General features: G+C 56.8%; 1 protein-coding gene across 9 annotated transcripts in view; it reads right to left on the bottom strand.

Moving 5' to 3' along the window:
• CACNA1E (calcium voltage-gated channel subunit alpha1 E) overlaps positions 1–22,665 on the bottom strand; it is a 129,650-nt gene that overhangs the window by 76,123 nt on the left and 30,862 nt on the right. For all 9 annotated transcript variants that reach the window (XM_042033760.1, XM_042033756.1, XM_042033753.1 and 6 more), the window contains exons 3-5: positions 13,057–13,323; positions 4,513–4,618; positions 3,968–4,107 (exon numbers count right to left, since the gene is read on the bottom strand). In XM_042033760.1, the coding sequence (XP_041889694.1) occupies positions 3,968–4,107; positions 4,513–4,618; positions 13,057–13,323 (513 nt within the window). The remainder of the gene's footprint in view (positions 1–3,967; positions 4,108–4,512; positions 4,619–13,056; positions 13,324–22,665) is intronic.

Here is a 22,665-nt window from a genome sequence, read left to right as displayed (position 1 = left end):
CACAGGATTTCCCTGGGAGGTCAGACAGAGACCAGGCTCACAGCTGCTGCTCGGCTTTGTAGGGAGAGGACGCTGGATTTTGGGGCAGGACTTGGAGAGCCAGGCTGTCCTGCTCCGGCACTGGCTGTGGGTTTGCTAAGGGCATGGCAGGCAGCGCCAGCAATCCCTCATTCCTGCTTTCCCTTGGCCACGCTCCACTCCACAAAACCCTTTAATGAAAACCACTGTGCCCAAGGGCTTCACAAAAGACACCCAGGTGTAGCAGCTCTTATTAAACCCTCCCAAAAACCCTGACGGCAGTGCTTCCTTTTAGTGACCCCGGCGTATTTATCCAGCTTTTACAGCGGCTGCTTCCCCAGCTCCTGAGCAGCACAGCTTCACAAGGGCCTTTTGATTCCCGTTTGGATTTCTTCCCCATTGTTAGCAGTATTCCCCCACCCCTTCACCTCTCACGTGTTATTGTATTACTGCTGTAAAAAAAGCCAACGGTGCTTTGATGATGCTCAGGCACCGGAGTGTGTAAAGCACACACCCACCTGGATATTTGCAGAGGGAGTTTAACCCTTCTTCTTCCATCAAATATGGTGTAGGACAAAGCAGGCAGCTGTAGGGTCCTTGTTCTCTATTCCTAATGGCACCCAGGGAGCAGGGAGCTCATGCTCCAGTTGCTGGTGGCTGAAACTCTTTCAGCCTCACTTTCTCAGGACCACCAATTAAAAGGTCTCCAACCTTCCACTGTCATTTCTGACCATTTCTGACCCATTGTCCCCTTTTTTGGTCCAGGTCACACTGCATTGAGCAGGTCACAAGTCCAGCTTCAGCACCCAGCTAGCTCTGAGACAAGGGGAGTGTCCCCAAACCCCAGGGGAAATGCAGATGTTCTCCTCGCTGGTTCTGCCTCACAACGAGTAAAGGTATTTTATGCACACTTTCAGATAAAATTATTTTTAGCTGGGGGAGAACAGGCTGTTTTTTCAGGCAGCAATGATGATTTGGAAACCACAGGTTACAAAAAGAGCAGGTTTACAAATGTGACTATTAGTTCCCCAGTGGAAGCTTTAGCATCAGGGAGTTTTAGGTGGGCGTTGATTTCCACTGAGATGAAAAAAAAAAATTGATTTATTGACACAAGAAGCAAACACCAGTTGAACCCTAGTCAGTGCCATCCACTCCTGCACAGGGTCCCAGGAGGCTGCTCATGGGAGAAGCCCCTCATTAGGGTTATTTACTGCAGGGAGAGGGTGCAGAAAATCCCACTGCTCATGGAAATCCCAGTGTGGTGTCTGTGACCATGATGCCACCCAGACTAAGGACCTCTCCCATCAGATACACGGCAAAAGTAAGTCCAGAAAGGAATAGTAATACCCTGTGTCACAACTGGAGGGACAAGGGCCAGCAAATATGATGCTGAGTCCCTCAGGGATGGATCCTGGGGTGGGTCCTGCTCACATGGATGTTTTCTCTGGCCCATCATGGGATGCATCAGCATCCCAAACCCACTGAGCACACCCTGAGGCAAGTGTTACCCTACTCTTCTGATGCTCACAACATCCCCTCCAACACAGCCACAGCCTCTTTATAAGCCACAACGAGATCCCCACGACCACCAAATCTCACAGATCTCCATCCAGACACTTCTATATTCATCAAGCAGAAAGTTTGAGTCCGCAGAGGCGATCCCAAAGCCGCCGGTCGCCCGCACACATCCCCCGTGCGGGCTCCACCGCCCGCCTTATGCAACCGACACAGAGCGAGCCGCCAAGTGCAAACCTTCTCCCACAAGCTGTTTGCAAGTCATTTGCCAGCCAAGGATTATTTGCTGCAGGAATTTGCCAATAATTCAGCAGATTAAACAGGCAAGAGTTTCTTGCATGGGAAGCGCAACCGTGGCACCAGGGAGCAGCAGATTTGGCAGCACCCCAGGGCAAAAGCAAGAGCAGAACAGCACAGAGAAGCCCATGACCTGGTCCATTGACCCCAAAACCAGGCCAGGGTGAAAATCCGTGGGTTGCCTCCTCCACCCACCACACAATAGAATTTGCCCCAACAGGTCGGTGAGGCCTTGCCAGCAGGCACTGCTGGGGCAAAGCCAGCCAGTGAAGGGGCATTCCCTGGGGAGGGTTCCACTCTGCTGGAGCAAACATCAGGACACCAGGGGGACGACGGTGGGCAAGCAGACGCTGGAGGGCTGTGCCCCATGACGGGCAGTCCTGGGGGAGCGTGGGTACCTCCTGCCAGGGTGGCCAGCGCGGTGCTCGCAGCCCTTCATGGACAATTGATTCCCTGGCACGGGGCCCGGCTCAGCCCGGCACCGAGAGGAGCTGGCGAGGCTTCTGCGAGTGAGTAATTGCCGAGCGCTGACTCAGCACCGGCTCGGGTACAGCCGCTCGCCCGGAGAGGTCCCTGGTGAAGCCCCTCCTCACAGCCCAGTGCTTCCCCCTGACCCACACCCCAGAGGATGCCTGGGTTGGGATGCAGGTGATGGGCATTTCCCAGCCCTTCCCGCACACTGGGCCCAGCACTGCAGCTGCCCCGTGAGGCCGAGAGCCCCTCTTGTTGCTAGCAATGTGTGTCCCATGCTGTCCCCAGGAATGTGAGCACCTGTCCCCAGGGATGTGAGCACCTTTGCCCCGCCCAGGAGCCACAGAAACCTCCCCATGAGTCACTTTGCAGATGTGGGAGAGCAGCAGCCTGCCGTGCGAGGGCTGCACCTCCCACAGGCCGCCTGTTTGCTGCCCACCAGAAGCATCACCCACCGCCAGCACACCCTCCATTCCCAGCTGACATGGTCCCACTCCCCAGTGAGGCCATCCGGGTCCCCATTGGACCAAGGGAGTCAAAATGTACCAGACCACGTTCTCCTCAAGCCTCCTCTCAGGCACAGTCCCAGCCTGCACCTCTCCACCACGGCCAAGCAGCACCCATCACCACACCCCATCAGAAGCAGGCTCAACGTTCCCCTTCCTCCTCCAAATACCCAAACAGGTGTCACATCCCACGTGGTGCCACCACCCTGCAAGCCAAGAGTCAGGCCTGTGCAGCAGGAAGCTCTGTAGAGACCGCAGGCATCCTGCCTCAGTTTCCCAGCCAGCCCTGCTGCTGCTCTGCACCCAGCAAAGCTCTCATGGAGCACTCAGACCCACAGGCACCTCCTGTTTGTACACATCAAACCAGCTCCTCTGAACATCCCATTTCCATCACCAGGCAAAAAGAAATAGCCACAACCCAGGCCCCATCTGCCCTCCACACAGAGAGGGGCCCAGAGAGTCGCCCCGGGGGGCTTCTGCTCGAGCTGACTGCCAGTGTTGGCTAACACAAGCCTAAATGTCCCTGCTTGTTTCTGTGTCACCAGGACAGCCCAGCAAGCAGGACTCAAATCTGGGCCACGTCCCTGGCAGGTGACACCACCAGTGACACAAGCAGCACCCGTGAAGCTCTGTGTGCTACCACCCCCAGCATCACTGCTGCATGCTGGGATGATGAGCAGCATCGCCTGGGAATGTGACCCCAGCCAGACCTCATTTCCCAACCCCCAGCAGCAAGGCAAGCCTGCAAAGTGCTTGGGAAGGCAAGAGAAGAGATTTTCCCCCTCCCCATGTAGGGTTTGACCAGAATCTCTCCCAGATCACATCCAGTCACTTATCAGGTCATGCCACCACCTTGTCCTCACTTTGCCTTGTATTCAGGTGGCTGACAGGCCACCAAGTGAGAAAAGCTAGACATGGTGGCCTCAGAGCCAGCCCGACTGCTCCTGTAGGGAGCCTTGTCCCACCATCAGTGACCACAGCAAAGCCAACACAGCATCTCCAGCACAGGGAACCATCCTCCCCTCCCTCATCAGGATGAAGAAACACCACTGACAACAGCAAACCAGGGTCTTTCCCCGTGTCCTGGAGCTCGTGTCCTTGCCAGGACAGGTCCTCAAGCCCAACCAACTCCACCACCGGCCCCACAGCACCCGACTCACCCGCTGAGGACCACAATGAAGTCCATGACGTTCCAGCCATTGCGCAGGTACGAGCCCTTGTGGAAAACGAACCCTAGGGCCACGATCTTAATCCCAGCCTCGAAGCAGAAAATCCCAATGAAGTAGGGCTCCGTCTTCTCCTGCCGGAGTGAAATCAGTGACCCAGTGAGAGGGGGAGACTGAGCAAACACAGCACCAAACATTTCACATCGACCCAACTCACGTCCCATCCCACCTTCCCTAGAACCATCATCTCCTTTGGGACTTTCCCAGCCCTTTCTCAGCCAGCAGCAACCTTGGGAATAAAAAGAAGGTTTGTCCAGTCCTTCCCTACCCCTTTTTAAGGGGCCTAAACCTTCCTGAACCCTTTCCATAGAGAAGAAATATGTTACAGCAGCCCCAGGAAGGCTGGAGAAGCAAGTCCCAGAGGAAACCTCCTGTCTGGCCACCCCAAAATCAGGAGAAATTGCCTGGTAGGATTGGGTGGCTGCTCATCCCCCAGCCCACCAGTGCAGGGCAGAGAGGGATGGACACGGGGTACTCACTAATCTCCGTGACATGGGCGTCTTGTCATCCTCGGGCAGGTGCTGCTCCAGGGCCAGCACGATGCAGTTGGCAATGATGGTCGCCAGGATCATGTACTCGAAGGGAGTGGAGGCGAGTTAAGGAGCAGAGAAGAGGTGGGTGGCACCCCCAGCCCTTCATCCCACCCTTCATTTCACCTGCTCAGCCCCTGCTGCCCACACGGGAACCTGCCCACACAGCCTGCCTTCCACCTCCCGCTGCTCCCACCTTGCTGGTGTTTGGAAATGAGAGGGGTGACAGCCCCCAAGACCTTCCTCTCTGGAGACCATCTGGGCCTCATCACCTCCTTCCCGACTTCATGGGACATCAGCCTGCAGTCTTTGTTGGGATGAGAACTCCCATGGGAGAGAGATGCTACTTGTGCAGGGAGCCCAGAAGGTGGACACAAGGTCCAAGGTGGGACAACCAGGCTGGGCTTTGCCTGGAAGAAGGTTTGGCATGGTCCTTGGCACTATCAGGGAGGCTTCTCCCTGGCATGGTACACTTCTGGGCAGGGCTTACATGCTCCTGCTTTCCTTCTCCTTTCCATCACAAAGCAGCAAGAGAGGGGGCTCACAAAGGGGAGACATCACAGCAGCCCCTGTCCTAAAACATCCCCAGGGGAGGGAGCATCTGCACAGCCTGAGGAGGATGGGGCATCCCTCGCAGGTCCTGGGGGTCTGACCTGGGTCAGTCTGCCCTGTGGCCTTGCCAAGCACCCCATGGGCAGCAGGATGAGCCCAGGTGGCACTGGGAGCTGCAGAGCATGTGACTGAGCACTCGCAGCTCAAGACACTGATGGCACCTGGGTCTGAGCTTCAGTTCAGGCAGGGTGGAAGCTCCCCGTGGAGATATCCCAGCTCAGCCACACCTCAGCAAGACCCAAAGGGCAGCAGCACCTCATCAACAGGATCTGGCTGCACCCTTATGAGCATCCTAAATCCTACAGCCACGTCTAGGTCTTACACACCCTTCCCTGGAAGCAACCCTGAGCCAGGACAAGTGGCAGCAGATACTGGTGTCTGAGGACCTGAGAAAGGGAAGGGCAGGTTGACGCCCAGGAAAGCACCCCAAACTCAGCTCCCTCCTGCCTTTTGATTCATGGGATTGAGGCAGGGACACGGAGCTCTCTCCTGCCTGGCCCACTGCCGAGCTCTGAAAACAAAGCACTTCCAAATGACAGGATGGCCATATCTTTCCAACTTCCCATCCATCTTTCCCAATTCTTCACAATAAAAGCCCTGTTGTCCTCAATAACAAAATGTGGAGCGATACAGCAGCAGGCAGCACACCCCTGCCTCCGCTTGCTCCGTGCCAAAACAGCTCTATTAGTGCCACCACTGGCACCAGCAGCCACCCTGGGAGAGGACTGCCACTTTCCCAAAGCTAGTGTCTGTGGAAGGGGGATGTGATCCCACCTGGGATGGATTTGCCCATAAAGGAATCATCCCCACTCCCACCATTCCAAGTCGGCTAAGCCCTTTCCCCACCACACCAGGCTTCTCCAGACCCAACACCCTCAGGCTGACGTTTCAGGCAAGGAGGTGTCCAATGCCCGTCCCATCAGGGGTGATTTTGTCTTTTGGCCACCAACTGCAGTGAAATACTTTCAACCAGTGGCCCTGAGCCCATAGGCAAGAGAAGACACCCCAGTGCCAGCTATGAGCATGGGAAATGGGAAAGCATGAAGTGACCCCGGCAGCAGTGATGCTGTGGCAGACTGGCAAGGTAGGAGCAGGGATGGGCATGGAAGCAGGTCCCCAGAGAGATGGCCAGGAGAGGCAGCCAAGGAGAGCCTGAGGGAGCTGGGATGTATTTAGCCTGGTGGAAAGAAGAGCCAGGAAAGATTCGGCCAAGGCATTTAAAAGGCCACTCAGTGAAATTAATGGTCGCTAAATTAGAGGCAAACCCAAAGGGAAAGGCTGCAGAGCTCCCTGCTGCCGGCTCGGACCTCGCTGCCAGCCAGGCACGGAGCAGGAGCAGCTCCCTGCGCTTGGGGAGGGGGGCCAGACTCCAAAAGTTTTCCTCTGAGGCTTAGCACAAGTGAGTATTTCACTGCATGGCTCCGGCAAAGGCCACGTCCCCTCCCTGCTACCCACCTGCGGCCGCACGCTCCAGCCGACCGCGGCGCTTGGCCCTGTGCCACCAGCCTATTTGGGACCTTTTGGTACCATTTTCCTGAAAGTCTGCGAGCAATTAGCACCGGCTTAGGAGACAAACAGCGTGTTAGTGGGGCGGGGCAGCAGCTCCCCAGGCACCAGGCACATTTGCCTAGATGAGAAGTGTGGGAACGGCGCGGAGAGTCCGTCTGTCTGCCCAGCATCCCGCACTGCTCCCTGCCACAGCCACTGTTCCCGTGGGAGAGACACCCAGGTGGGGAAAAACCAACTGCTCCAAGCACAGCAGCGTGGGAGCCCTGCTCAGAAGTGCCTGGGGAGCTCAGAACACCTTGCCTCTCTCTTTCCTTGCTGGCTCCAGCCTCTGGTTCAAAGCACAAGGACAATGCACATCTGCCACACCCCTGCACAGGACATATTCCCGCTCCACCTCCAGCAAGTGCAAGGCGTGGGGGTGAACAGATATCATGGAATCAAGGCGTGGTTTGAGTTAGAAGGGACCTTAAAGACCATCTCATTCCAACCTGTCATGGACAGGGATGCCTCCCACTAGACTGGGGTGCTCAGAGCCCCGTCCAGCCTGGCTGAGTCTAAAAGGGCAATCGCTCCCCAAAGCACTGACCTAAGCATGAGGTCACTGCCAAAAGTGACTCTCCAAACCCCACTGGCCCAGTTTCCCGCGGAGCTGAGCCTGGGTTATCACATCCAGAGCTGCGTGAGACATCAATCCCGTGGAAACCAGCCCCCATAGCTCCAGCTGTGCCAGGTTTTGAGGGACCAAGAGGAAAAGAACCTCCCAAGGGACAGCAGAAACACCTGGCTGAACTCAGGGATAATTTTATCCCCACTCTTCTGCCAAGCAAGCATCCTCCCAGTCAGGGCTGGAGTCCACTGGACAATCCTCTATCAGTGCTTTGTTTTCTCCCACATCAGATGAATAATTACACAACCTTTCAGCCACCCAAAACGCAGAGTAGCCCTCGCCCCCCTCCAAGCCCAGTAATAAGAGCCCATCTCCCTCCAGCCTTCTCCTCCTCCTCCATCTGGCTTCTCCTGGAGGATCATTAGGGAGCCGATAAAAATAGGTTTTCTTATTGATTTATCTCCTTTACCCAATGCTCTCTCCCCTGCACTGTTGACTTGTTTCCTTAGCAACTCAGCCGATCCCCGTGCACGCCACACCTGCAGCTCCACGCTTGCCTCACGGTGCCTTTGAGGTGGGGACAGCGACCCCAGACCATGGGGCATCCCCCAAGACCACCTGGAGCAGGCACTGTGGGCTAACCCCATGCCTGGAGCTGGAGCTCCTTGGCAGGTCTGTCAGGGAGGGGTTTGGCCACCGGCAGATCCCTGCTTCCAGCTGTGACCTTCCTCTTCACCTTCCTCCCCAGCCAGAAGCCCAAACCAGCCCACCCAGAACACCCATCTTGCTAAGGCAGAGAGTGTGCCCAGCTCCAGTCCCTGCAGATGGATTTACGGTGCTGATGGGACATTGACACAATCTCCCCAGGAGGCTGGACACGAGATAAATCCCTCCCTGGATGCAGGCAAGGACGGGAGCTATGGAGAGCTCCCCTCCATTCCACCACTTCCCAGTACCTTCTCCCCACTCCTGGGCAGGCAGAGGGGGAAAGAGCAGAGGAGCCACAGGAGTGAGGCCACGTGGGCCTTGGGGAATCCTACCTTCCAGTGCCACCAAAAGAGCAGGGACAACTTAACCCCTGTCCATGCCTGCATCATCCAGCCCAATTCCAACACCTCCTAGAAAGTCATGTCTCCATTTCCCACCTCTCCCCACACTTCCCTGGGGACCTGCTACTCTGAGGGGCTTTCCCTGCTCTCCTCAGGTGTCAATGAGAAAATGCCTCGGTTCCTACACCTGTGGACTTCATCTTTCTGATCCCATCGCAGCACTGCTGCCTGTCCTGCACAGACATGGCATGACAGGAAGAAACATCCACATCTTCAACATCCCCACTTAGAATGCTGCAATCTTCCTCCTCTCAGCTCCACACTGCAGCAGGAAAGAGAGCACCTTCTCTCCAAGGCTGTTTTCACAGAATCATGGAATGGTTTGGGTTGGAAGGGACATTAAAGGTCATCCGGTTCCATACCCCCGCCACGGGCAGGGACACCTTCCACTAGACCAGGTTGCTCAGAGCCCCATCCCACCAGACCTTGAACAATTCCAGGGAGTCCACAACCTCTCTGGGCAAGTGAGGTTTTTGGTTTCCAAGAAAAAACGAAAGTGCCAAGTAGAGCAAAGCCTGTGATGGCCCTAATTCAACTCTGGGATTCCCCATCCCCACAGTACCTCCCTGGCTTGTCCCTGAGGACACAAGGGATTTTCCCCCGCTGATAAGACTATCCATAGAGCTGTGGCCCCTCTTGGCTGTCTCTGTCCCTGTGTCCTGCCACCCAGCACTCCCAGCCCATCCATGCTGGGAGGGGGTGGACAGAAAGTGATGACCAGACCCCAGATCCTCCCACTAGGCTTTGAACATGACCCAGCTGCCGTGTGTCTGCCACAGAGAGGCTCAGGAGTGTGAGCACGGGCTTGGGTTGTGCTTGTGTCCCTGCACAGCTGTCAAGGAGCACCCAGCCTGCCTCAAATCCCACTGCACGGACACAGGAGACCACGCTCACTCTCTGCAGTCACAGCTGTTGCTGCTTCTGCTCCACAATGCAGTGGTTGGGTTTCCATCAGGGGTTAAACCAAAGGCAGTGACAGCCAGGAGTCCAACGGGGCAGAGCTGCCCACACTGCTGCCGCTCCCGTAGGGATGCGGGATGCAGGATGTGGGATGCCTGCCTGCCACGTGCAAACAGCTCCATGGAGAAGCGTCTCCTTCTCCCCCACCTCACCCTGGAAATCAAATCTCTCTCCTCTCCTCCTCCTTTTTTTTTTCTTTTTTTTAAACAAAAAAGGACCACATCATGTGATTTTCCTGCCTTAACATCAGTTTTTTAACTTTGGTTGCCACAGCAACAGGATGCAACTTGGCATCACCATGACAACAGCTGCCTCTGTTTAAATTCACCATCTGACAGGCAGCCTCGCTCTCCCCGGCTGTCAAAAAGATGGACCTGCCATTACACCTACTCGCCCCTCCCAAAAAAAAAACCTTCTAAAATCTGATGAATGGAGGGCACAGAAAACAGCCTGGGAGGGGTGGGGGGGAAAAAATCTTCTTGGGGAGTGCAAGGATGGAGCTGCCCAAGGATGGCATGACATGGCTTAGGCTCTTCCCTTGGGAAGGCAAGACCTGCCGGAATTGTGGCTGGGGAAAAGCCAAGGTGCAGGAGATGCTTGGCCAGGTGGGCTGTGACATCAGCAGGGTCCCTGAGGGGCAGCATCAGGTCACAGGGAGAGTCATCAAACAAACAATTCAGGCACTCACAGGTGTGCTTCCCATGGAGCAAAATCCCCCTGACTGTTGGGATGGGGATGTGCCCTGGGGCTCTGAGGGCACTCCAGCTGCTCTAGGCCAGCCCAACACAAAACTTGGTCCTCAAAGGGGCCGAGATAGATGAAATCCCTTACTGCAGGGAGCAGCAAGGTCCTGATGGACATCTCCTTTCCCTGCCGCACTAGGGGTAGGTGCAATGGACAGCCTGCAGCCAGATGCTGTCCTTGGGGACACAGCCAGAGCCACACAATGTCATCTGGCCTTCCTGGGGCGGGAGAGGGATCTTATCCAGGTCAAATGTGATTAAGCGAATGAGGAACGGAGCAGATATAGATGAGCTGCAGCCCATCTCATGTACTAACTGAATTGGAGCCTTCCAGGCAGCCAAACAAATGAAATCAGGGTGAAAGGCCTGGCCATCAGCAGAAGGAGAGCAGGCAGGAGGACAAGGCTGCGTTTCTCAAGGAGAAGAGAAGGAGATGTTCCTACAGCCAAAACAGCTGCCCCAGAGTTTAGGCAGGACCAGTTTTAAAAGAGCAGCTCCAGTGAAGGCAACGCACTGGGCTTTCCAGTGAGGAACTCGGCAAAGACTTGCCTCCCAGGGAGCTGCATCCCAGTCCCAGTTGCTCATATTTCTCCTCCTTCTCCTCCATGCATCATCCCTATTTACACTGGGAAGCCGAACTGCAGAGGCTGCTGGTTATAATTACACAGTTACCCAGCAGATATCCAGGCCTGAATCACCAGATATTTTTAGCCCTATTACCTAGTCAACTAGAGCTGGATGAAGAAGAGCCTTCACTCCTCCCTGTGCTCCTCTCCAAACCCCTTAGCTTTCCTTGGTGCTGTGCCCACCCTGACCCACAGCACCAGGACTGGCCCATTGCCCTCCCAAGGCCAGCAGCTCCTACTGACCACGGCCAAGATCCAATGCTCTCCTCCCCAAAGTACCCTCGCCCAGGAACAATGCCATGGGCTCCAGGCCAGGCAGCTGAGGTACTCACATGTTCTTCCTGGCCCTACCAAAAGGCTGCCTGTGCCAGGCTACAGCTACAAGGATGGAAACAACTCGCCCGGCCAACCTAACCAAACACATCCCCAAAAGGCCTTGCCCGTTCCCAAGCCCTCAAAACTCCAGTGGTGCAGAGGAACATCCAGGGTGGATGAGTTTTTCTTGGAAAGAGATGGCAGCCAGGCGGGGGATAGGCAGGAACACTCAGCTCCCGCGCCTGGAGCACGCCTGTTCCCAGCACTCACATGGGAATATGTCACTTACTTCTGGAAAAAAAATACAAAATGAGCCCATCTCCCTCATGCATTGCAAATTCCAGGGGAGAATAATGCTGGGGGAGTTTTGCTCGTGTGGTGGTGGAGCTCCAGTCTCTAGGAGACGGCGGCTGCCTGGAGATGAGACATCACACCGGCACGGGACCCCAGCCCACGCCGGGAGTGCCGGGCCAGCGGCAGCACCCCAGATCCTTCTGGCTCCCAACAAAAGCCGGAGGGGCAAGGGCCCTCCCACACCGCGCTGGAAAAGCACATGAATAATTTGGCATATTCTGGAAAAGCAGGCGGCTGGCCTGGCTGCTGCCCTGCAGGGCTCCGTGCTGAGCCGCCACGTCCCCGAGCTCGCCACCGCACCAGCGATCCTGCAGCCACCCGCCCGGTGGGTGCTGCCAGGAGCGGCAGATTCAGGGATGCCATGGGGAATTCAGCCCCTCTAAGCTGGCCCTTCGTGCCCAGGTCACCCCCTCGAGCCTGGAGATGTCGCAGCTCCCCAGGCAGGACCAGTTCCTGCTTGGCAGAGGCTTCACCTGACGTGTTGGAGCCGCAAAGGGACAATTCCCCTGCGATGCTCTGCAGGGTGGGTGACCTGTCCTGCATCCCCGGGCCTCACCAGAGGCTTTCCCCGAGGTACCTGTTGCACCAAACCACGGCATTGCTGCCTGGCACCAGGGAAAGCTCTCCCGTGTCCGCCAGAGGGGCCGGGAACTCAACCAACAAGTTGCAGGGAGAGAAAGCGGCAGCAGCGGGAGCTGCATGGAATCACTGCTGCAGAACACGGCACAGGGAGGCTCCTACAGCCAAAGCGTGGCCACACTGAAGTTCTCAGGCTCAGATCCTCCATGGGGGCAAAGCCCAGGGGATGTCTCAGGGGGCAGCAGGCATCGAGCCCAGGTTGGTGTGGGGCTGAGAGCTGTGGCGCTGGGCAGCAGCCAAGGCGCCCGGGGCACCCACAGGGAGGGTGGGAGCAGAGAGAGGTGTGTGGGGAGGCATGAAAGGATGGAGGAACAGGGGAAGGAGCAGGGGAGATCTACACCCTCCACCCCGCCCTAGGAGAGGGGTCCCTGGGATAAAATCACAGCTCCCCAAAGAGGGCCACGGGGCACAACCGGAGGTTTCCAACATCCTTCCCTCTGCCGCAGGGAGGGGGCAGCCAGTTCCCAGAGCCACCATGGGGGGCCGGGGGCTGCAGGGCGAGGATGGCTGTGCCCCTGCCAGGCGCAATCTGCAGCAAAGAGGGTACACACAGGAGGGACAGAGGCACCACCCAGCAGGGACTGGAGATTCATGGGCTCCCAGGTGGCTCCGGGTGGGGTGGGGTGACAAAACTCCACAAGACATCGAGGCATGGAGAAAAGGCCACTACCCCCCCCACCTCCCCAGGCACACACACAGAGCATCCCAAAGCATGCAGGGTTCATCTGGGATCAGAGCTTCCCTCCTTGCCACCATGGGGGGCTAATAAATCCAAGCCTCAGGAGGGGCTAGGGGGATCCCCGGGGGGAGAAAGAGCTCGGTTCCTGTCAGGAGCAGGCAGGGAGCCGAGGACAGAAGGAGAGGCAGCAACAGGGCGAGGAGAGCATCCCCAGGGGCCGGGGCACCTCTCTCCGCACGCCTTACCTGCCCGATAGTGCCGCACGCACGTGTCCTGGGCGGCCACCGAGGCAAATCCGGGCAGCAAAAGGGGGGGCTCGCAGGGGGTGCAGAAAGGATATGGCCAGTCGATAAGCTTCTTGGCATATTTCCTGACTATGTTCTCTTCCCCAAAGAGGAAGAGCGATCTGTTGACGGTGAAGCAGTTCTGCCGGACAGGGATGGGGTTGTACAGAGCCATAGTCCGGGCTCTCTGCGCTTTGGTTTGCTTGAAGGCTCCAGGGCTCCCTCCCGCAGGGGCAGGAGCTCCTTGCCGGCTCCGGTTCTGGTCGGAGCCCCCATCTCCGGAGCCCAGCCTGCCGGCCACTGCCTCCCCAAAGCGAGCCATCCTGGAAGAAAACACACAGGTGAGCCAAAGCAGCAGCACCGAGGCGGCGGGGGGGGCGGGGGGTGGGAGAGAAGAGGGAGGGGGTTGCGGGGCGCAGTCCCAACCACAGCCCCCTCCTCCTCTCCGGGTGATGCTCAGCTCCGTCTCTCCTCCATCCCTCCGGGGGAGCAGGGACCCGCGTGGAGGAGAGGAGGCAACCTGCGGCACCGGCTCAGCGCCTCGGGCACGGCATGGGGGGCAGCCGAGCCTCCAGCCCCCAGAACGGCCACCCGGGCGGGCAGCGAGCTCTCCTCCGTGCTCCGCGGAGGCCGCAGCCGCTCGGTCCCTAAGCACCTTCCCGCACGAAGCAAGGGGTTAAACCCAGCCACATCCTCCCCACCGCTCTGCCTGCAAGCCCAAACCAGCCCCTTTTAACCCCCCCGCCGCAGGGCGAGCAGGGAACGGGCACGGGAAGGGCAGGGATCCAGGTCCTTCCAGCTACCCCCTCGCAAACGAAGACACGATTCGGAACAGCACCCAGCGCAGCCGCCGCGGCCGGGGGAACAGGTTGCAGCGTGGTCCAGCCTAGTTGGAGCCAAGTGTCCAACTCCTTCCTCCCGACTCCATCTTCAGCATCCTGCGGGAGCCTGGCCGCCCATCTGCCGGCTCGCTGGGGCAGCGGGCGGGGGCGGAGGGCTGAGCCCCCGGGCAGGCACCTGCGGCGGCAGGGATGCCCAGCCCTTCGCTGCCAGGGCAGGAGCACGCAAGGCGACGTCGGCTTCCCGCAGGAGCCGGGCCACAAAATTAAAGGCTGCCGCGCCTCTGCAGCTCGGGGACAGCTCGCTTTAATGAAGTCAGTGGCAACACAGGCGCACACAAGCGCGCACACACGCACAACACGCCCGGCTCGCTCCCTCTCTCCATCCAGTGCGTTCTTTTGGCAAGCACGGGAGCTGCCGCAAAGGAAAATCAGAGGCGAGGGGTGGGTCTGAAGGGAACAAAGGCAATGGGGGAGCCCCCACCCTGCCAGAAGCACACACACCCCCCCGCCCTGGCTGCAGAGGGCTTTCCAGCACACGGGTGCTCCTAGGTGAGTGGCTAAATTGGGGAGCAAGGGGGGGGCTCCCCTCCCTGCATCCCCCCCACCCCACCTCAGTCCGCACCGAGCATCTCTCTCTGGCCACGTGCATCATCCTCCCCCCGTCCCTGGGACACTTCGAGGCTCCCGGCTCCCCCCCGGAGCCGCCCGATGCCAGGGGGTGCCCGGGAGAGCCCTCCTGCTCCCTCGCATACAGATGAGCCTCCACACCTCAGTATCTTCCTTTTGACACACAGCGTTGTCCGGAAGAAACAGCAGCTCATCCAAGAGGTGTAAACAACCGGGCTGGATGTGCCTCTGCAGCAGCTTCCATGTGGGGGTGTCTCTGACCCTGCTCCCCCCCAGACACCCCACTAAGGGCAGGGGACTGGGGACACTGCTGATGCTACAGCCATGCGTGTGCCAAGGTCACCCAGTGAGGGGGCTTCCTGCCCACCCACCCACCTTTGGGGAACGCACCCTGCCCTCCTGGCACACACAGGGTACCCCCAGACCCCCAAAGGTGTCCCCAAGCCCTTTGTAGCCACCCGGCAGGGCAGGACACAGCACACCCTGTGAGCTGTTCACACACAGGGTCCCCTACCCCTCCCACTGGACCCCGAGGCCACGGAGCTCCCCAGGGCCTGTGGCATTTGCTACCTGCCTTTCCCACAAGCAGACCACCCACAGCTCCAGCCAGCAGCACAAGTCACCCCGTATCCCTGTCGTGCTCTTCCCTTGTCCACCCCACCCACAACCTGCTCTGCAAACACAGTGGCCGCTGCCCTGTCCCTCACACCTGGCTGTGGGGCAGCCAGGAATGCTTGAGGCACTTAAAAAAAAAACAAAAAACAAAAAAAAAAAAAAAAAAAAAACCAAAAAAACCCACAAGCTCTTAATAACATAAATCATTAACTCACTTGGGCCAGGGCTTCCCCCTCGGTCCACCCTGGCAACACCTGACCAGGGACTTCCCCACTCCACAGGCACTACAGTGGCTGAAGGGCCACAGGGCTCATTTTTTGGCCCAGGCTCTCACGGGTGCATTGCCAGGAGCCCTTGGGCTGGCTAGGTGATGAAGAGGAAGGACCAGGTCCTCCTCAGCAAGATAACAGAGGAGTGTTTGCAAAAAGGGTTGTAGGATCATTGCCCCAACCTCAGCCAGGCACTGAGAACCCACCAGCTCTCCACGACATCCAGCTGCTGCATCCCTTCTCAACTCCCTCCTTCCAATTATCTTTATAACCAGAGTGGGTTACCTGGGGAGTTTTCAACAAGTCCCGGGCTGCCTTGCTACCACCCTGCAGCACAGAGTCAAGCAGGGGTGCACAGATCCCTCCCAAGACAGGCTGCCAGCCAGCCAGAGTGACCCCGGGTTTTCATTCCACTAACAACAGGCAAGGAGGTGGCCACAGCAGCTACCGACTAATTACAGTCCCTTCGATTCAGCCCAGGCAAGACACTGCCCTAAACAAATCAATTATTATTTGTGGCTCACCCCACCTCCTCCTCCTCCCCACCGCCAACGAAGCAGCAGCAACGATGCCTCTCTTCCCACCTTTCAGCCCTTTAAGCCACTGTTAATTAAGCCCGAGGCTGGGCCGATTGCCAGGAGCAGATCCTCAGCCTTGCAGAGCTCCTGCTTCTGCTCCCCCCAGCCCTCTCCCATCCTTGCCTGCACAGCAAGGCCCCACCCAGCCGAAATGTTCAGGCTCAGTGTGGTACCCAGAGCCTAAGGAGGATGGGGAAGGATGGACCCTGCACTGCCCCTGCATCCCCTGCCTGGCTCAGAGCAAGCGGCTGAGGGGGAGGAAGGCAGCCTTCCTCCTCCGTTCCCTCAAAGCAGGGATGCACCCCTTACCTGGACACTTCTGCTGGGGCACTGGGCTGTCCCCTGAACCCGGAGTTTGCTCTCGCCTGTACTCTGTGTTCATTGATGCAGAGCAGAGTGCAGGATGACCCCGCTGGGAGCCTTGCTCCTGCTCAGACAGTGCTAAAGGATGGGATATTTATGAGAAAGCAGCTCCTTAAGAGAAGATTGAGAGCCAAAAAAAAAAAAAGTCTCTGGCTATGCCAAGAGATGCAGGCTCTGTTTCCCAGGATGTTTATTGCCGTTCTCATCTTGACCCTCACCCAGCACTCTGGGATCTGTGAGTCAGGGAGAAGTGTGGCTGATGCCTACATGATTCAACATGGCACAGGGATTCAGAGCCAGCTCTGTGGGGCTGTTTGGGTTTTTGTGAATGGAGGAAACGCGAGAAGACAGGGAACAGCGGGTGCCAGGACAGGAAGGCGCTCAGGATGCACTTGGTTTTGCGGAGATAGGCTAACACTCCTCCGGTCTCGAGCACAACTCTGAAGAGGAGCAGCTGAGGGAGCTGGGGGGGGGGGGGGCTCAGCCTGGAGAAAAGGAGGCCCAGGGGAGACATTATTGCTCCTGAAAGGAGGCTGTAGCAAGGTGAGGATTGGTCTCTTCTGTTAGGCATCAAGTGACAGGACAAGAGGAAACAGCTTCAAGTCACACCAGGAGATGTTCAGGCTGAATATTGGGAAAGGTGCCTTCTCCAAAAGCCTCTTGTCAAGCCCTGGCACAGGCAGCCCAGGGAAGTGGTGGAGTCACCATCCCTGGAGGGATTAGAAAGATGTGTAGATGTGGCACGTGGGGACGTGGCTGGGTGGTGGCCTTGGCAGTGCTGAGTTAGTGGACTCGGCGAGTTTAGAGACCTTTTCCAACCTAAACGATTCCACAGTTCCATGATTCTCACACCAGTATTGCCATTCAAGTCCCCTCCTTGCTTTTCCCCCACGTCTCCCCGCCACGCCGCCAGCCCTGCACGGCAGGACATCACGGGAGACACGGGGCTGTCCCCTCCCGGGTGATGCCGAGCCCCTGTGTCACATGCCCCCAGCCTCCCCCCCGCCGCGGGGCCGCTGCCGCCGCTCCGGCATTGCCATCTAGCGGCAGCTGTCCCCTCCCTGCGCCCCCCAGCCTCAGGCAGCAGCCCGGGCCTCGGCTGGGCTCCCCCCGGCTGGCCCCTTCCAGCGGGATGCTTGGATCAGGCGCAACCCCCCCGCGCAGTTCCCGCATCCCTTCGCGCAGCCTCCGGCTCAGCCCGGGCACCCCGAAATCTCCTATCTGCGCATTGCTGGCTACGGGCACCAAAACCACCCAGGAAACAGTGCTAAAAGCATCCTCTGCCAAGCCCCGGGCTGCTCAGAAAGCCAGAGGCTGCTCCTCAGCTTGGAGAGAGCGCCAGGCAGGGAACAAGTCCCTGAGGAGAGGCTGAGAGCTGGGGGTGTTCAGCCTGGAGAGGAGAAGGTTGCAGGGAGAATTTAGAGCCCCTTCCAGTGCCTAAAGGGGCTCAAAAGAGCTGGAGATGGACTTTGGGCGAGGGCATGGAGTGACAGGACAAGGGGAAATGGTTTCAAGCTGACAGAGGGCAGGATGAAATGGGATATTAGGAAGAAAATCTTGACTGTGAGGGTGGGAGACACCGGCACAGCGTGCCCAGAGAAGCTGTGGCTGCCCCATCCCTGGAAATGTTCAAGGCCGGCTTGGACGGGGTTTGGAGCAACGTGGTGTATTGGAAGGTGTCCCTGCCTGTGGAAGGGGGCTTGGAGCAGAAGATCTTTGAAGTGCGTTCAAACCCAAACCATTCTATGACTCTAATGCAGCACAGCCAGGGTTTGGAGAGGGAGGACAGGCTCCCCCTCCATGACTGATATTCCCAGGAGCTGTGATGGACTGCACTCATCTTAGAAAGTGGCTTTTGGCATCCTGATTTATTTCTTAAATAAGCTATGTTGAGATGAAAAAAATAATAAAATAAAAGCATCAAATGAAAATCATCTACGGTGGTGCTCTGGCCAAATTTCAAATTGGGACTGAGTAGCTGTGAGTCAGAAGTGTGTTTATAACCATGCAGGAATGCAAGGTTTCTTCCAGGAACAGTTTCATTACCTGCTGGATTAGAAGGAGGATGTTCTCCCCACTTGCAAAAGAAAAGTCCTGCTGAGCTGAGCACGTCTGCAGCAGCAGCGAGACAGAATCCCTGGGCTGGAACTGCTCACCTGGGGATGCGGGTGGACAAGGCCTGAGCAGCTCCAGGATGGCATCTCTGGAGAGGGGCACCACACCAGCCTCTGCCTGATGCTCATCTGTGCAGATGTTGGCAGCTGTGACAGCAGCCAGGACAGCCCTGATGGCATTTCTTGTGCCAGCAAAGCCCTGCAGAGGCTCGGCACCACCTCACAGCAAGGCAGCTCTCACCCGGAGCAGGGCAAGTGTTTCCTCTGTGCCGTCTGCTCCCACTTTTTCCCAACAACCTCTCCGGGACGTGCCTTCCCCAGCACTGACAGAGATGGGCACCATCATCCTCACAACCGCCAGGACATATTCCCAAACACCAACCCAGAGGCGGAATTCACAAGGTCAGCACTGGGATTATCCACTGAAGGATCAGAGGGCTGGAAGAGAAGTAAGAGACAGAAAAATCTCACACCAGGCTGTAAATTCTGCCTCCAGATTTAAGTCACTGCCCCACCCTCCTCTGGCCCTCGGGCTGCAGCAGCCACTCCAGGTGCCACACAGCAGCTGTGGCAGGAGGACTTGGATGTGTGAGGCTGGCAGTGGAATTAGCTGCACAGTGCCATGAAACATCCCCGCATTCACAGCCACTGCTGCTTTAATTGCCAAGGCCCATGAGTCCAATAGCCAGCCTTGGCATCTTCAAAATCAATAGGAAACAATATTGTAAAGCTCTCTTTTGCTGGGATAAGGGAATAATCCTCTGGGAAAGGAGACTTTGGTGGTTGCATCTCCACCCAGACAAGCTTTTGCAGGTGATGGAGATAGAGAAGAAGCAGTGCCAGAACAGCTCTTCCCCAGCCTTCCCTCTGCAGCCCCTTCCAAGACCCCAGCTGCAGCACACTGTGCATTCCCACCCTAGGGATTCTTTTTCCTAACCTCTCTACAAGTGTCTGCTTAAAACAATCCAGCCCAGAGCATCTCTGGTCCCACTTCTTAAAACGCCTGGCAGTTCTCAGCTGCCAAGCAAAACACAACATGACAAAAACCTGAAGCAAAATGCCACACAAACATGAGTGTAGCAGGTCCCAGTCAACGTTCCCAAACCCACAATGTCATCCCATCACAACCCATCAGGGCCCACCAGCCTCCAGCTGCCCGAGGGGTGGAAAGCCAGGGCTGATTAGCCACGGCTGTTTAGGGAGCATCCATCCCTTTCCCTCCTCCCCAACATGCAGATGCTCCACAGTGATCTGCAGTGACATCTTTTGTGCAAGCAAAGGGAAGACACATTAATGGTGTCTCCACAAGTCGGGTGGGATGTGAGAACAGGGATCAGGAGCTGTGTACGATCTGCTTCTTATGATTGCCCAAGTGTTCTGTCAGCACAGAGCGCAGCCTAGCACCAGGTCCTGCTCAGGTGGCCGAGACTAAACTCCTCACATGGCTCTTGAAAATACCAAAAGTACCCAAAGACACCACAGACCCTTCAAGTTGGGTGTGTGACCACACTGCATTGCTGTGGGACTGGAATAGCTCATGCATCAGAGCTACTGATGAAGCAGAACGTTGTTGAATCTTGAATTAAAGGTGGATTTAGCAACCAAATTGTGGAATCACAGAATGGATTGGGTTGGGAGGGACTTTAAGGACATCTAGTCCAATTCCCCTGCCATGAGCAGGGGCACCTTCAACTAGACCGGGTCGCTCAGAGCCCAGTCCAACCTGGCCTTGGAACGAAGGCAGGCTGGGAGAAGCTTAAAGGACAGCAAAGGAACCTCCAGTCCTGGGCACTTCTGGGGACACAGCAGGGATGTGCATCCAGCCCCACAAAACTCACAGGAGTTGATTTCGGTGCTCAGTCCCACTCTGTCACTGTGAAGCTCAGAGCTGGCACTGACCCCCCTGCACCAGCTGCTCAGGACTTTGTACTACCCAAAAACACTCCACCAAAACCAGGAGCCACCTTTGTGGGTGCATTACAGCTCCCAAACCAGCACAGGGGGGGTTGCTGACACCTCAAGCAGAGGCAGGTGAGACCCCATCACTCCCAAACCACCGAGAAAATGGACAGTATTGCTTTGCCCCGGTGCTGGCTGCAGGGACGCTTCCCCCAGCCTGACACTTCCTGCTCTCCCCTCTCCTACCTAAACACCCACTCCAAGTGTTCCTGGCAACACAGCGCTCCTCGGGCTGACTCTGCCTCAGGCCAGGAGGCTTTGTGGCTCAACTGAAGGGCCCTGGAATAATCACCCATTAATAAATTGCCTGGAGTGCTCTGCTGCCTTATTTAGCTTTTCGAGCCAGTCTCCAATTAGCATTTGCAGTCACATCCTGGCTGCTCTGGGCAGGCGTGCAGCAATCCCACCTCTCAGGGAACAGCTATCCACCCTCCTCGACTCTGCCATCACATTAAAGTGAGTTTCCATCCCCGCTTCCAACCCCCAAATCCCTCTACACAACCTCTCCCATCAACCAAAAGCTGTGGAGCATCCCAGCCTCGCACTAAGCGAGCTGGCAGGAGGCGAGATCACACCTCTCCATCCTCCTCCGTCTCAGACCGGTACAGCTTTGGGCAAGGCACTTCCAGAGAGGTCCGCTTGAGAAGATCCAATGGGGGAAAAACATATGAGAATGACCCTGCCCAAAACATTGGGACTGAGCAGCATGGATGAAGGGAGACCAAGGAGAGGAGGAAGGGATGGAGCAGAGACCCAGGGGGATATTCCCCTTCTTGTCACCAGAGCCCTGCAAGAGCCAGGCACCAAGCTGCCAAACTTCACATGTGTGTGGGAACAAGCCCAGAAAAGACATCCCCAGAGCCATCCATAGACAGCCAACAGGAAAAAACTTATTTCTAGGCTGTCAAAGGGTTGGAGAGGAATTTCTAAAAGCATTTTTGCAACCGCTGCACTACTCAAAGCAAAAGAAATCCCCCAGCATCCTCATGACCCATCTGGCTCAGCAGTGTTAGCTCCTGCCAAAGCCAGCAGGAGATTTTCTCCTCCTTTAGATCTCCTCTTCACCCCTCCAAGAGGCAGGTCCATGCCTGAGGACCATCCAGTGCTTTCTCTGATCCTCTGCCCACCCAGCAAGGCTCAAGTTGGATAAACACAGCAAAACACCCACTCTCAGGGGGTGGGATGACAGAGGAACCTCCTTCCTTCCTTCCTTCCTTCCAGCTGCAAATACCCTCCCCAACAAAAAGAAACCTGGACCAGAAATCCACCAACTCCATCTCCAACCTAATGAAGCCAAACTCAAAGGCTCAGCTTTCTCCAAAGCCACCCTGCTAACAAACAGGGTGGCTTTGACAAAGCGACATTGTCAGGACAAGCGCCAGGAGAAGACGGAGCTGTTGAAAAATTTTTCCAGCAGGTCTGAACTTGCACTGAGCAGCTGATGCTCAAGACAGCCAGAGAAGCCCCATCCCTGGCAGGCAGCCAGGAAGGAGATGCTGCTTCCCTCTTCCAAACCTGTGAAAGAGAAAAGGCCAAAGAGCAAAACCTCTCTCCGAGAGCTACTCAGTGCTGGGAGGTGTGAAAAAACGTCCTCCTTGCTGCAGCGACAGGCAGGCATCAGCTCAGCAGCCTCCGTGAAGGCAAACACCCTCAGCAGCCAAGGCTGAGCACGGCTTCCGAGATTCCTCAATGGGAAAAGGTTCATTGAAGAATTTTTAGGCTTAATTCTGCCTGAGAAAATGCACGGGAAAGGCAGTTACAGCATATCAGGTGCTGCCTCACAACCTGGGGGGAAGTGACTCCTGTGAAGCTCCTCTGATGACAAATAAAGGAGTTGGGATTTGCAGCAGAGCTCATGGAGATGACACAGGTTTCATCACAGCATCATCCACCACAGTGGCATGTTCCAAGCTTGCAGGAAAGCTGCTTCCCATCAAACAAGCTGGTTGGCATCATCCAGGAAAGATGAGACAACACCAGCTTTTTCAGGTGTGTTTTGAGAAGGACAATGTCCCGCTGATCTCCCTCCCAACGGCTGGGATAAGCACCACAACGTTTTCCCCAGTTAAAAGCAAGAGCCATGCTGGAGTGTGCAGCACCAGCCCAAAACCAGCCAAGCAACAGGAACAGACATATGTTTGGGGTGACCCACGCACCCACAACCCTGGGCTGAAGGATGGGAGCCACCTTTCCCACTGAGCACATGAAAGGTAAGCGGAGACAAGCAGAGCACCTCTGCCCTCTGCTTTTCTAGGAAAGATCTCAATATTCCAAAGGCTTCTCTGGGAAACCATGAGT

Source organism: Corvus kubaryi, unplaced genomic scaffold (genome assembly GCF_017639235.1).
Source record: "Corvus kubaryi isolate FWS band 111438036 unplaced genomic scaffold, C.kubaryi_AGA036_p1.0 37361, whole genome shotgun sequence".
Taxonomy (NCBI): Eukaryota; Metazoa; Chordata; class Aves; order Passeriformes; family Corvidae; genus Corvus; species Corvus kubaryi.
Note: the sequence above shows the minus strand (reverse complement) of the source record. Positions and strands in the feature narration are given on the sequence as shown.